Below are 16,304 nucleotides of genomic sequence, written 5' to 3' on the forward strand. Positions count from 1 at the left end.
GCATGCAATTAACCTTATGGAAGTAAGGTGGAATCATATCTGTCATTATGACTACACAAAAACTAAGACATTTTCAGATGACTTCACTGCAAATGTAACAGTGAGGTAAGGGCAGCGTGACTTTAGCATCACAGCAACGATTATGGAGCATGATGAAAATTTACTCTGGCAAAAGACGCACTCGAATCAGTCCTTAATTGAAATCTGTTAAACATACAGTCATTATCTAGTCATACTTCTGTTAAGTATAATATGTATTCAAGGGCGCACAGAACGTACTGCACATGTGCACAGACTTCTGGCATGGAACCCTCAATGTGGAGGAATGACAGTGTTAAGACAGAGAACACACACGCTCACGCAGCTAAAGTATTATAACACCTTGTGCACCCACTGAGAGGGATTAGGTGGTGATTTTTGGGGTCGTAAAGGCTTAAAGGGGTGGGGATGGGTTTGGAGTCGTAAGGGCCTAAGGGGATAGGGTGATGGAATTAGGATGTGGTCGTATCGTACCCTTGCATGTGGGTGTAGGCGATGACCACTGTCCGTTATCCAGGCAGATAGCTCGACTGGGCCCTGTGGTGGTGTATCCCTTAGGGCAGGTGAATAGGACTCTGCCGCCAACGCCTCGAGAGAGCACTGTCACCCGCAGTCTCGAGTCACTCAATTTCACGCGAGGGTCCGGGCACTCTATGTCTATATGGCGAAAATACGGAGCAACAACAACCAAGTCATGGTTAACTACGATCTGTTTATTTTTCTTTCTGAAGTTGAAGACACCCATCATTTTCTCCATGAAAACAAAATATGAAGTGAAAGTAATGAATATTTTGATGCACAACAGAAGATGATTTTTTTGTAGTGCCATTCCACTTTGAGGATGACATGGAGAAGTGATATCAATTGTCAATCATGCGTTATCTGAACGGCACTCATATTGAGAAGACAAATATAAAAAAGGATGCATAATTCCACGTCAAGGGGTGAGGCGAACACGGATCAAGAAACACACCGAAGAAATAAAAGCGGAAGCCGCATGACAAAGAGTGCCCAGACGTCAGCAGAGAATGACTCGAACATGCATACACACACACACCTCTTACTCTTAATTAAAAGGGTAGACTTCTGAATGCATCGGGTTGCAAACACACTAACATATAAACGACTGGTTTAATGAAATGCTGAAATACATATGTATGTATTGAATTATGTGTATATACTGTAAGTTGGACGAATATTCTCGCTTATGAAAAAAACTGTGGGGGTATTCATACTGACTCATGCTTGGTTGAACTAAACAGTCACTTTAGCACCATGGAGTTTGGAAACATATGCATTAATTTAGATATATCTAATAAATGACCACAACCGCAATTTTCTTCAGATTCATCTAAATATCCACAAGAGATCGTGGGAGGGGAGGGATACCTCAAGATACTACATGAATATGCGATTCTTATTTTCATTCAAGACTGAACAAGGTGTATATATTATTTTAGCTGACTGAAGACAGATAAGTAAGAAGAACGAATTTACATTAGTAATGGCCTGTCACAGAGTAAATTACTTAGATGATTGTTGATGTACCTGGGAAACTTCATTCATCGTGAGTTCATATTTATTGACGTTCATCAAACATATTTTTCAAGAATAAAATAACCCTCGAGAGAATTGTGAGTTATGTGAAAAATACACAGTTTCTTCACTTGTTCCTGGGGACTAATAAACAATATACTATGTATCTTGGAGCTGGATACAGTTTAACAAAACCCAATAACATCATTTTCCATACTCTATCATCCGTCTCGATAAGTGATTTTCACTTGAACTTGATCTTTAAGAAACTGACGATTTCTTCATTATTCTGATCTCAGACAGCAAGAAAACGGAGGATAATTTTGAATTCCAAAGTTCATCAAAGTCTTGCAGCATGAAAAAGTCGTTTCTGAAAGAGTACTCAAGATAATTCATAATTATCTGGAAATTCGAAGAATCAACAAACAAACATTCTATGTCTCTGCATGCCTTTAGCTAATAAATGCATGGGGAAAATACATGCATTGGGCTAATGGTCAATATTGTATGGGTAAAGCTCAATTTATTGGTATTTTGAAGGCACTCCATTATTAAAACACTGTACTTAAATTAAATTTTCGTCATAATTAATAATTTGCGTGTTTTGAATCTTTGTATTAAGATAATACGAGGGCATATTGGAGTGAATTTTCAAATTCAAATTTGGGAGATGTTATTTCCTCAGTAAGTTCAATTCTACACATACTTCTGTTCTCTGACCCATGAATACTGCCGTTCACAGAATAATTCTAGTGGTTTTAGATGAAACCTATAATGGTGTTGAGCACAGTCATGTAGAGTGCGACAAAGTTTATAGAAAGTCGCTTTTCATCTGCTGGCGAAGATAACAGGCACAGCCTGAGGAAATGTATTCTATTATCAATTTGATGATAAAGTTCAAAGCTCCCAATTACCCCAGTTTTTCATGATGAATGGCTATCTGAGCTTGCCTTTCTTTTAATTTACAGTGACTTCAATTCTGTGCCTTTTTCAAACTCAGGTCTCAGCTCTTGGCAAGTATAATGTTCGCACATTCGATCTGAAGGTTCCTTATGATTACTATTAAATGAGCAAGGTCACCAGAGATAGCTCATACGTACCTTTCTTTCAAAATCTATTTTACTGATTATTACAGCAACGATGGATTTTGTTTTAATTACTTCACAACTTATGACTTCATGACCATCGAAGAAAAAGGATACCAATAAAAAAGTTACAACCTACAGTAGAAGAGCACTAATGAAATTCAACCAAGCATAAGTTCAGGATGGTCTACCAAACATAAATATCTCTGTATATGCATATGAATGTATAGACACATACATAGATTTAGATGTAAATATATGCAAACATATACAGCTATAGATACATGATTTTACAGCATATACATTTACATACATGTGCAAAACCTTCCTAATTCCTTCATTGAGAAATGCAGGTTGATCTTCTTGAATAGACAAAAAAGAAAAAAAATGTTTTCAACAAAAGAACCAAGAAAAACCAAGCGCCAAAATTTCCAGGTGGCCGTTATTTTTCCTGTAACCCGTCATCTTGGGTTGGTTCTTTGTTTCATGGGGATATAAGGGGACAAAAGCGTGCAAGAAAACCTATTAGGTACTGTCAAACTCTATTTGCAAAACAGATACAATACGTAAGGAATAGTTGTCAAATTGTCTGATGCTTAATGATCTACCCTCACAGATTATACTAGATACATCTTCTTTGAATATAGCAACATTTCTCGATATACATGAAAAATGTATTTATCGATTCACTTTACCCTGAGAATATCTCATACTTAAAGGGAAATATACAGATACCGTGAAAGCTCGAATGGCACAGGTTCGAATTTTGTCCAGGGTAGATATGGTTATCATATATAACTTCCCTTCGGGTGTAAGATAGCCCCAAGATGAAATGAATTTACTATCCAGGGGCCTAACATCGAGTTTTTAATGTATGTGGATTAAAGATTTTAACTCGAAATCCGTAAGATGCCTCAAGATATCTTTTTTCTTTTTAATAATGTACATAGTGGATTAATCAGCATATCGTAGATCACGAAAATAACTAAACATTACTATAATATCTACCGGAAAAGTCTTGAACAGTTGAGATACCACTAGATCTTAACAAATGAAATGAATAACGACTCGTAAATATTGTGATTTATTCATACTAATGCAATAAAGAAAATGTTATAGACTTGTAAAGTCATACTCAAACCTGTTCATTATTTGAGGGAAACACAGCATTTCTGTGTAGATCCTTTTAAGTACGGCACCCTTACTTAAAAAAGGATTATTCCTCTAACACGCCTACCAAAAAATTATAGCTGAACCCCATTATTTATGTATCATTTTAACTAGTACCTACTTCCTCTCCTTCCCTTTTGTTCAAGCTTATTGCAAATTTTGAATGACTTTGTTGCCTGTAATGGGTGTCTTTAATATTGCTGATGGTTTGACAAATTAGAGTTACAGTACTTGACACTGTGTCATTTCTTTATTGGGTTTAGGCTACGAAAGAAATACTGCAATGAAAGGTCGAGCGCAAAGATATGAAAGCTTTTGCCATTCACTCTCTATTTTAGTTATCTATGTATTAAGAAGCATAAATGTTCAAACTTCCGCCTTGCTAAAATGAAAAAAAAAATAAATAAATAAATAAATAAAAACTTTTAGAGTATATCACGCCAAAAGTCTGGATTCTTATTCGTACTTTGAGATAGTTGGCGTATAATATCTCACAGAGCAAACGTTTGTTCAGGAGATTATTGCAAAATACCAATTGCTTCTGAGCAAAGATTTCATTTTCTTATTCCTTTTTTCGGAGATCAAATTACTCTTAGTACAAAACTCACTTGCTTCACTTACCTTGTTTATTGTCTACTTTACATTATAGTCTTATAACAAATCACTACATGCACTCGCAAAAAAAAGAAATAAACAAACTCTTAGAACTTATCTAGCTACGTAAAAATGAGAGAAACAAGAAAGAAAGGAGAGAGAAAAATGGTAAAATTGCCACGACACGGACTCATTCACCGAGTGGGAAAAACAAACCGGTTGTCAGATGAAAAACTCAATAAGATGCAGAAAGTTTTCTCCGTTGTGAAAGGTTCATGCTATAAATTCAGATCACTTGTTGCATAGTCAGTGTGTAAAATGCAGACGGCAATCCTCTCTAGAGGGTAAACTCAGCAGAAGAGATTCAAAACAAAACTATATTTTCCCAAAGGAAAAAAAAAATGATTCATTTGATCAAACAGCATGTAAAAAAAAAAACTTTTCTCGTAAAGCGAAGGACTTGAGTAGAGTGACTGACATCATGCATGAGAAAAGGGAAGGTTCGTGAAATATGAAAGATTAGAAAATCATCATGATTAAAATAAAACACAGCGAAAAATTGTTACGAGATGGTCTTATCAGAGATTCCTATATAACAATCTTTACTATAAGCAAATGAATGATTTATAAGAGGGGAAATGATGAGATCGAACTTACTTTCGCATCGCGGGACCGGAGCTGACCAGTTTGCAGACGGTAAACATTTTATACTCGGCGATCCCACGAGCGACGAACCCGGCTCACACCTGAATTGGACTATAGTGTTCATCCGAACGTCGTCTGTCGGCTCGTACTTGAGGTTCGTTTCCTCCGGCTTCTTCAGCTCGTCTACGGGTTTGCAGATGACGGCTACTCCATGCGTTACGAAGGGGAAAAATATATATAATGGATGGAAAGGTCTTTTAAAATTCCAAGGTTTAATGGCTCCTCAATCTCTTTAACAACGACTTGATCATTTTTTTTTTCTTTTAAACAGACCGGCAGCTCAGACTTGCAAATATATAAGAATGCAACTATTATGAGGTAATAAGCAATGTCTTCAATAATAAGAAAACTAAAAAAAAAAAAACAACAACAACTGGCTATGGTGATGAAAAACAACGATATGATGGGAGTGAAATTGATAATTAGAAAAATGAATCAGAGAAGAGTCTAGACATACTGTGCAAAGAAGATTTTAAACTGTGGCTAAACTTATCAGAATTATCTCACTATGGGTAAGTGTAGTACAGCAATAATATACTACTGAAATTGTGAAGGAGTTAGTTTTTCACAGTAAGTATTGATCAGAGAGAAGCTTATAAAAGTTACAGTCGTTGAGTATAACCTGTTAAATAAATTTATTGAACGCCAACATTCAGTGACTTCAACGTGGCTACTGGTAGTGATCCAAATGGACGACAAAGTAAGAACGCGTCATTCTCGTCCGTTTCTCCACTAATGGACTTTCTTCATTATATGCACATTGCATATTTTAATATATATATATATATCTATATATATATATATATATATATAAAATATATATATATATATATATATATATATGTATATATATATAATCCTTGCTCTTCAGGACATTAAATACGGGCTCTACAATTTGGGAGTAAAGATTTATATATAAATATATGCACCCCTTTTTGCCCTGTATGTTGTCGAGAGAGAGAGAGAGAGAGAGAGAGAGAGAGAGAGAGAGAGAGAGAGAGAGAGAGAGAGAGAGAGAGAGAGAGAGAGAGAGAGAGAGCCGTCTTAACTGGCATCCGGATTGAGAGCCAAATCACCTAATCTAGTAGGAAGGAGAATCCATTGATTACATCAGCTAACGATCTTTTCCATCGAAACAAGAGTAGAGCTACTCTCCCCACCCCCCTTTTTTTTTTTCATCTGTTGTCTTAGTAAGACACCTTGAATTTTCTCCTTATAAATTTCTGCTTAAGACGTGACTGTAATAACCTCACCTTTGATATCAAGTGTGACGGTGTGTTTCAGACCAGTGGGCGTGACGCACGCGTAGGCGCCGGAATCTTTCTCAGCTGCTTTATAGATGGACAGTCGGTATTCTAGCTGCATGTCTCTGTTGGGGGCATTGGCCCACCCGTTAGGGTATGGCCTGTGGATACACCAGACGCATAAGTTGTTTGTAGTTTTGAGTAATGATGAGCTATTAAAAGATATATTCTTAAGTTAAATTAGTCTGTTCCACAATTACACTACAATCATCATACATACTACATACATACATACCCACACGCACACACACACACACACACACACACACACACACATATATATATATATATTATGTTTGATTTACAAAATTATATATCAGATATATATATATATATATCTATATTAATATTAATTATAGATATATATAGATATCTATATATATATACAGGCGGGCCGCGGTTAACGGCGCAATTGCTCAGCGGCGAATCGGTTTTACGGCTGTCGTCACAAATATTCATTAAAAAAAATAAGGCATTTAAAGGTATTTTTACGGCACAATTTTCAGTTAACAGCGCCGCTAGGGCTGTTGTCTAACAAGTTCATACATTTGTAAAAGTTAAGTACATATATCTTAGTTTTACCAGACCACTGAGCTGATTAACAGCTCTCCTAGGGCTGGCCCAAAGGATTAGATATTTTTACGTGGCTAGGAACCGATTGGTCACCAAGCAACAGGACCTACAGCTTATTGTGGGATCCGAACCACACCATATCGAGAAATGAATTTCTATCACCAGAAATAAATTCCTCTGATTCTGCGTTGGCCGAACCGGGATTCGAACTTCAGACCACCGGATTGGCAGCCGAGCGCGAAAACCACTCGTCCAGCGAGAAACTCATACATTTGTAGAAATGCGGTTCAGACCATAAAGGTTATGCAAATTACATTAACAAATTTTATGGAGAGTTATTACATAGGTATTAGGTAAAATATATGCCTCTGACGCTGATCTATGCCGAAAATATCGAGTTACATAAGCGCAAATTTAGCTATGGATGCGCGATTTATAAATGTTCATGCTTTGATGTTTAAAATGTGTATGAAAATGTATTACGTAAAGGGTATTTTTATTTCTGCACAGAAATATGATACGAAGGCAGCTTTTGAAACTGCTTTTAACGTTATCAAATGCTATGTTTTTTCATGTTCTTTCTTGTGAGCCGCCGTCTGCCGCTCTTCCGAAAACGTCGAGTTAAAAGAAAGTGCAAATTAGCGATCGATGTGTCTATTTTATAAATGTTCATGCTTTTATATTTAAAAAGTGTATGAAAATGTATTACGTAAAGGGTATTTTTATTTCTGTGCAGAAATATGATAAAAAGGCAGCTTTTGAAACTGCCCTTCACGTTATCAAATATGATTTTTTTCATGTTCGTTCTTGTAAGCCGCCGTCTGCCGCTCTTCCGAAAATATCGAGTTAAAAATCTTCCGGAAATATCGAGTTAAAAATCTCCCGAAAATATCGAGTTAAAAAGAGTGCAAATTTAGCGATCGATGTGTCGATTTTTTAAACGTTTATCCTTTTATGTTTAAATGTGTATGAAAATATATTACGTATAAGGTATTTTTATTTGTTTACATAAATATGATACAAATTTAGGCAGCCTTTGTAACTACGCTCCACGTTGTCAGGGGATGTTTTTTCATGTTCGTTCTTGTCCGCCACTGTTCCGAAAAATGCATGATGTTATTTTATTATGCACCTTTTCCATAAATCCTTTAAAAAGTTATACATTACTTCACTGTATCCAATAATATTGTATGTATTCTCATATTATTGTATTATAAAATAACGGGAAATCTAAGCTAGTATTCCGCGGAGCGCCAATCAGCTGATGGCGAATACGAGTTTGTTTCGCCATAACGCAAATCTAGTTAGCATAAACGAATATCTAGATACTTGACTTATATGAGACAAGGTTATTTTTCCTTATACATCGTGTTTTTAGGTGGAAATATGAAATTATGTCTCGTTGTGAATGTGAACTACTTTTTTTTTCGTTAACAGATTACGTTGGCGGCATGTTTATTGCGTAAAAAATTACGTGATTCCGTTCGCAATTCTCCTTTATATCATCGTAATACGAACTTTACCGTATTTATCTTATATCGGCGTGAAACCAACAGTAAAATGTGTTCTTTCAAGCACAGTAGTTTTGATTAAAATGATTTCATCTCAATTTTATCTACGGTTGTGTTTGATGGCATACGTTACTGGTGTTTTATCCTTGTTGCCGATGTACGTTAATAGTCATTAGCAGCCTGAACAGTTTTCTCAGCTTCAGTTATAACTACGTTTATATTTAACAGTATATTTCCCGATTGATCTTTGATCTACATTGATCTTTGATCTATAGTGAATAAAGTTATTACATTAAGACATCTCAGTTCTTTTCTATACATAACGCCATTTATAATAACAACGGCAATAGTGTGCTGTAGTACGATGATTGAAATACAAGCCAAACGGATGTTATCCAATTCGGTTGCACTTAGAAAATAAAAAAAAATCGTTTCTCGTTCGGTCGTTCATGGCTGTACACGTTCACGCAACGACTATAACGTTAAAACCATACTTTCATAATTCTCTTTTGCTGTTATTGAACTTATGTAATTAGAAGATGGATAAAGTTAGGCTATTGTAATTTGGTCTCTCATAAAATCGGACTATCGTAAGACGAATTATTGTAACTTGAACAATAAAGCTACCTGTACACTGTATAAACCTTATTATATCTTTACATACTCTAGACACCCAAAGGATTAAAGCTAGGCTTTTTTTCACTTTAAAGTATTTATAATACTATAGTGTACATACAGTAAATTATATAGTACTATAATGCATAAATATAATTTTACTTATTGCACCATTGTGGGATTACGGCGCTTTTGACTGGTCGAGAGTTTCGAAAGGAGGTGTGCAGCGGCCGTAGGCTTTAAAATCGCTTAGCGTCTAAAATAACTTAGCTAACCGCGGGCCACCTGTATATATATATATATATATATATATATATATATATATATCTATATATATATATATAGATATAATATATAATATCATATTATACTATAGATGTATATATACATATATATATAGTATGTATATATAAATATACATGGATGCATGTATATTCATATTCCATAAAACTGCAGATTTACAACAGCTTACTGTCTCTTACAAGTCGGCGAGATAACCCAACAATTTCCGCGAAAATATGGTCGCGGAAAATAGTATTGTTAAATTTATAATTATTTCCCCAAAAATACGTTTAAAAGGAACCGACATGATTATAGAAACAATTACAACCTCGGTTTTGAAAAAGGGAAGGTGGGTTGGTGAAGTGGGGACGTTCATAAACATATATCTAAAAGTAGAAACTAGTATTTAGAAACTGAAAATATTTTTACCGCTGAGAGTTTCTGCCAAGAAGGCATACATTTCGAAGAGTGACTTCAAGCTCATTGTCAATTACACAAAAATCGACCAGGAGCTTAAATATCCAAATAATGTTTTGAAGTGACATAGACGATGCAAGAGTTAATAAGAATGAAGTCCATCTAAGCTGACAGCCATACTGCATTAGATTTCAGTGCTCCGACGGACACTGTCGTAAAGAACTACAGAGGCCTTTACTAATTCGCTTTATTGGCTCTCGGGCCTCATTGTAACTCATCCCCAGTAAAACCAGATCCTTCACGATTAAAGTTTCGATATCAAGTACGACCTGCAGTCTCTCTTAAGTGGTGATTTTCAATCTACACCCGAATCCAGGTGTCGTCTCGTTTTCTTTGTACTCTACTTCGCCAATCTTGGAATTCTGTTTCCCTTTTCATACAGGGTCCCTATATATCCTCCTCATCGCGGCCTAGAGGATTTTGATAAATTTTAGACCAACGGTTATTTTATATCTAGGTTCATAATGACATCGCCTTCTCCAGGACCTTTCTTTGACATTACACGCAAGCCCCTCGGTTTATTCTCTTCAATAGTTTATTATCCATTATAACCAGCTTTTGTTCCTGGCACGTAGTGCTGCTGGTTATATGATGCTGTTTAGATTTCCCAGTTTGCTGGTTCTTGATATTCTTTCCGCCCTCATAACAGAAAGGAAACAAATGGAGCTCTTATTTTCATCAATAATTCTAAAGAAAATATTCCTTTCCCTCTCACTCCTTCAGTCATGCTGTCCAACCTCTGTAACTATTACTTCTTAATGCAATTCTCTCAGTTCTACCATCAGAAACATCTACTTCATGTTTCTAAAGTGCTCCAGTGCTTGACTTGATAAACTAAATTTCATAAAACAATAATGTGACCATAAGTCAAGCAAACTGTTAAGTAGAATAAAAAATGGGGGAAAAAACCAATGAAAGCACGAAATACATACACCATGGAGCCAACATTCTTCGCTTTGCCTGCACCTTTGCCTCCCTTCATCTTGTTCTTCCTCCTCTTCTTCTTTCCTTTGATAACTCTGTCGAAGGAAAATAGGTACATCAATATGATAAAATTACATCTGCAGAAAGAAAATATATATATATATCTGCATTTATAGAAAGGATACATTCTTGAGATATATCTCGCTATATATGGTGTGAATGTGACCGACAACCATAAATCTCTCTACAATAAAATATATGCACTGACTTCCAAAGAATCTGGTGTTCATCAGAAAGAAGTAACAGAAGGTAAAAGGAAATACAAAGATCAGCTATTTAAAAAGAAAAAAATAAATCAAGAAATTAATAAATAATTTGATAAAAATGTCATTAAATTATCAAAATACAAGGAAAATAGAAGAAAAAGACAAGACCATAATACAGAGAACGCACAGAGAGTAAAATAGAAAGACACCAATTTTAAGATTACATAAAATCTAAAGAATAAGTGGTATGAATGATGCAGACTACATCTAGCGTTTAACAATGTTGCTCTCATTGTTTTGAAACTATAAGCTGACTTCTTGGTGATTAAGGCCGATTTAATATGATTTTCAATTCAATCCAATCCCACGATGAGCGCTTGCTGTTCGTGGCCCCCCTCAGAATGGGAAAGGGACAGTATAAGAATCATACGACGGTTACAGTGGGGGAGACATATTACGTCACCATCTATTTATATTGTCAGATGGAGGTCAAATAGACCAGAAATGCTTTGCTAAAGACGGAGGGTATGATGCAAGGTGCAGCAAACGTGCTGCGAATCATAGAGACAAGGATTGTAGCTATACGGTTAAAAAATACATACACAGCATGAAAATTCATAAGTGTGACTGAAGGGACAAGAAACAGAACCGTGAATACCGATCATGAGTAGTTGCAAATAAAATGTGTTTTTACAAGCATTAAATGGATGGAAATGGCAGAGCTGAAGTGAAATGATAACAGGCCTGAATATTGTATTACTGAAAAGTAGTGTTCTTACATGGCTGAGAAAAGTCTCGGGACTCAGTGTCCAAAATACTATGATGGGTTCAAATACACTTTGTTTCAAGAAAATATTGATTAAAAGCATTCACGTTTTGTGACTTCAACACCAGCAAAAACAAGATCAAACTAACATGAATTGCCCTTTGAGGTGTAGCCGTGCAGAGCGTCTTTTTGACGGAGTAGGGATGAGAGTCAAGAACATAACCAGTCAAGATGTCAGATGATTATTCAAGAAGGTCAAGGTTTAAACATTATCCATTTTCGAATTTCAGATCTTCACGATTAAAACCTTGTCACTTATTGGAAATACTCTAAAATAAACGCTGCATTAACTAGGAATAAAGATTAAAATAACTATGCAGTCAATAGGGACAACTAATAGAATATTAGTAAAGTTAACAACAAGTGAAATACTAAAAAAATTTTGACAGAAATACAAAAAAACAGCTTTAAATTAATAAGAGACTCTTTTTTCCACTCACGTGCTTGAGAGGGAGACATTCCATTTCGGAGTGCCATGTCGTCTCATAAAGAGGCACTCCAGGTGTAGCACCGTTCCAGGGTAAACAACCAATTTCCCGTCGTTGCTCTGCGCCATTGGACCTCTCTCGTTCCGGAACAAGATCGTCGGCGCTTTGTCCACTGAGAGAAACAGTTTCGCATTAGCAAATGCAACATATTATTACTTCATCGTTACACAGATATAAATAATGTTTTAAACAGGACATTGCTAATTAGCTTAATTATTAACACACTCAAAGTACTCAAAGTTTGGAGATGATTTTTCTATTTTTTCGTAAGGATCTTTTAGCGACAAATCATACGTTGTGTTAGATAAAACCAAAGTCATCCTTTAGTTGCTGAATTATGGATGATTCTCATGAGTAAAGTAATTTACAGCCTCACAATCATCTCATTCACCTACATGGAAGCCTCATCATCATAATACTGATGACCGTGCATATACAGTGCTATTCAGTTCTTACGCCTGCTTGATGATGAAATTCTTACAATATTTGTAAGTTTACTAATCGACCTTCTTAAGATATTCGTCATGAACGTCCTCTTTGAATTATTTTCACTTTCTCCTATACTAACTTTTCTTTGTCGAATTTTAGAATTGTAAATTACCTTTCCTTTTCCTCTCTTCTTGCTTATGATATATCATGGTTAATATTACTGTCGTATCATTGATTTTGCATAGCATTTTCTACATTGTGCTTGTATTCAGATCTCCGAAAGGGCACTTACTAAGATAAAATCATGCTCTTGTATGCAACTCCAAAGGTTTAGTAAAGGTGCTTTTACATCTTTGGTGGGGATGATACGAAGGTAGAAAATAACGAGTAAGGCACATTCCTTAAATTGAGATAGTCTATCATCCATGGCACTTCCTGGACAACCTTCTATATGTCAGGGATAGAAGGTTGCTTTGCTACCTGTTAAGCAGTCGCAAAGGTGTCAGATTGGCCTCTGCAAGGTCCTGAGGATGAAGTACTTTTGGGCAATGTACAGAGAATGGGTTTGGGGTATGTTGCAAGATCTGCAATATCTCCATTAGTCGTCAGTAATGCTGGTCCTGTGCTGCGTGTGTGTGTGTGTGTGTGTGTGTGTGTGTGTGTGTGTGTGTGTGTGTGTGTGTGTGTGTGATTTTCGAGGTAAGCTGATATGGCTAGGGAGGCCTCATTCTAGCAGGAATTTTAGTGTACAAACATTTGACGGTACAGCTTGATTACTATTGTCGCCATCAGGAGTAACGGGGAGGGAAGGTGTTTACCATCGACTTATCATAGTCCCAGTCATTTTCCTTGGTTAACAAGGGCTTGGGATACTCAACAAGTCCCATATTTATCTGGGGACTTGTGAAGCATAGTGAGAGGACCCTCTAACAGTTATTTATTATGGGCTTCTTGTACTGTAAAACAACGCTCACTCTTGCTGTTTCTGCAAAGTTCAGGTTGATGGGCATTGGTGAAACTATGATACAAGAACATTACGGAAGAGGAGAGCACAGTTGTTGTTGGCCTTCTCAAAGGCAACCGAGAACCCCAAAAACCCTCAGGATTCCTCAGCAGGGCCTTGATGTTATCTAATGAGTAGTGTTTATCTAATGAGTAGTGTTTGTGTCAACTCAAAAAAACTTTCCTTTTACAACATCCACTTAGAAGTTGGTAAATAGGACTCCAGAGGGAGGGAGGAGAGGGGTTGTCCCATCACCAAGCTGTTTACCTGGGTTTACAGCTTGCCATATATATATAGTATATATATATTATATATATTATATATAAAAATATATATAGATATATATGATATATATATATAACCTATATCTAAATATATATAAAATGTATATTAATATATATACATATTATATATACAATTTGAGTTCAAATTTGTGGTTGAATTCAAAATTGAGTTGAAATTTGAGGTTGAGTTCAATTTTGAGTTCGCATTTGAGGTTGAGTTCAAATTTGATTTCAAATTAATTGTTGAGTTCAAATTTGAGTTCAAATTTGAGGTCGAGTTCATGCAGATCAGTGCTGTCAAGGCTTCTCTCACCCAAGACCATTTTGATATAATCGACGTGTACATTTGTGAAGAGACTCCTCCCTTCCAGTAAGATCATCTTGTCAGAGTAAAATTTTCTCAGTACAAGACAGAAGTCTTAAGACGGTTCAGAGCAATACTTCGATTGGACACATACCAACTCATCAAACTAGGACTTTGACTTAGTAGAGGTAATGTAAACCCCAACGGTATAAGGAGCCCATCATTAATATCTTCTAACAGCAAGATTTATGCTTCACAATTCTCACCATTACGAAACATACCCGTGATGTATCATTGTCAATCGAGTTAAATTCATCAATTTAATACATGAACCAGAGGACAGTCAGCCCTCTTACCCATTGAAGTAATTCAGCTCTTGCAGAAGATATAAAACAATTAATTCCAGTGCCTGAAGTGGAATAGCTTCCTTCCACTCTTACACTACAATGACGTCCACTCATATTCATAATGCTTCTCATACAGCCCACAGGAGGGTGCTACTCTTGGGCATTACCATCATACTGACCAATGAAACATATCAGTTTCTGTCAGGTCAGGCCCCTAACTATCAGAAACTGATCAGTGCAACTGAAAAGATCAGTACAGCAGGCAACCAACACTTCTTGTGGTATATGGAAGTATTGTAAATCCTGCAAGAGCAGATTTCTCTCAATGCCGAGCAAATGCATTTAATTTTCCTCAAGAGCCTGCGAAGGAGGCTTGAGCCAGCAGAAGAGAGACCCCCAACCAAGGCTTTACACCTGATATCTATGTGGACATTCTATTAAAGTCCTTCACCCTGGCAATAAACCGGATGGTACTACACAAAGTACCTATGCGGTTACATTCGACAAGTGAATTTTTCCCTCTAAAGCTGTAAAAGCGACTTTATGAAACGTCTCAGTTCTTTATATGGTAGCAAATACATTTTCAGTGAACGCCCTCCGCAGATATACCTAACGCCTTCTAAGGAGAAGCAAATTTACGTCATTTGGAAAAATGGGCTGAAGTAATATTCACTAGGGACGTGCTTATAAGGGCGTCTTCCTCTCAGCTATCTACATTTAACTTAACACTCATATAAATGTATCACTTAGTTCCTTACATATTTTTTTCTCTGTACTTCATATAGAACAAGCTCACTTTATTTCCGTAAAAAAATAAGCTGACTTTACCATCCTTTCATATATTTCAATCTCCACATTTATAAAGACTCCTCTTATATACTTTCTTGTTGTTTTTTTTTTTTCTTTCTTTTCAAATGTTGCTAATGTGACGTGTGCTTCTAGGCACACCGATAATTCCAGAACAAATACCACATCACTTCTTAGGGGGAATACATCTGCATTGTCAAAATAAGAAAATTTGTACGTTATGCATTTTAACCTATAATCATTAGATTGCAATCACCACAAAAACTTAACTTGCAAATGGGATCTCTTTGCAACAATTTAATTTCCATTTGTATATTTTTTGTATATTTTTTGGCAATCATCAAACTGGATCCTTACATGAGTAGTCATTCTCTTGATTTAATCCAAAGCAGACGGGCTTCTCTCCACTCCAGACGCCGTCGACGCATCTTCGGTGGGTATCTCCCACCAAAGCGTATTTTCCTATGTCTACGCAGCGTGAGACCTGAATGAAAGAAACCAAGACGAGAATATGACTGAGATGAATGAACAGTTATCTTTTTTTCTTATGTATGCAGATTTAAGAAAACCCCAGAATAAAATTACTGAAATGCTTCCAACAAATTCAAGAGATGAATTCGATGTGACCATTTTTCTATGAATATACAAAGCGTATGTGAAACGCTCTCTCTTGAATGTAACTGAATGTAATTTCAGCCATTCTAAATATACCTCACAAGTACAATTGTAATAATG

The 16,304-nt window shown here is 36.1% G+C and overlaps 1 protein-coding gene across 1 annotated transcript in view; it reads left to right on the forward strand.

Moving 5' to 3' along the window:
• Window positions 1-16,304, forward strand: part of LOC135211489 (uncharacterized) — a 995,645-nt gene that overhangs the window by 949,481 nt on the left and 29,860 nt on the right. The window contains 1 exon segment of the mRNA XM_064244795.1: window positions 14,324-14,481. Within this exon segment, the coding sequence (XP_064100865.1) occupies window positions 14,324-14,481 (158 nt within the window).

This window comes from Macrobrachium nipponense, chromosome 4, assembly GCF_015104395.2.
Source record: "Macrobrachium nipponense isolate FS-2020 chromosome 4, ASM1510439v2, whole genome shotgun sequence".
In the NCBI taxonomy this organism is placed as follows: domain Eukaryota; kingdom Metazoa; phylum Arthropoda; class Malacostraca; order Decapoda; family Palaemonidae; genus Macrobrachium; species Macrobrachium nipponense.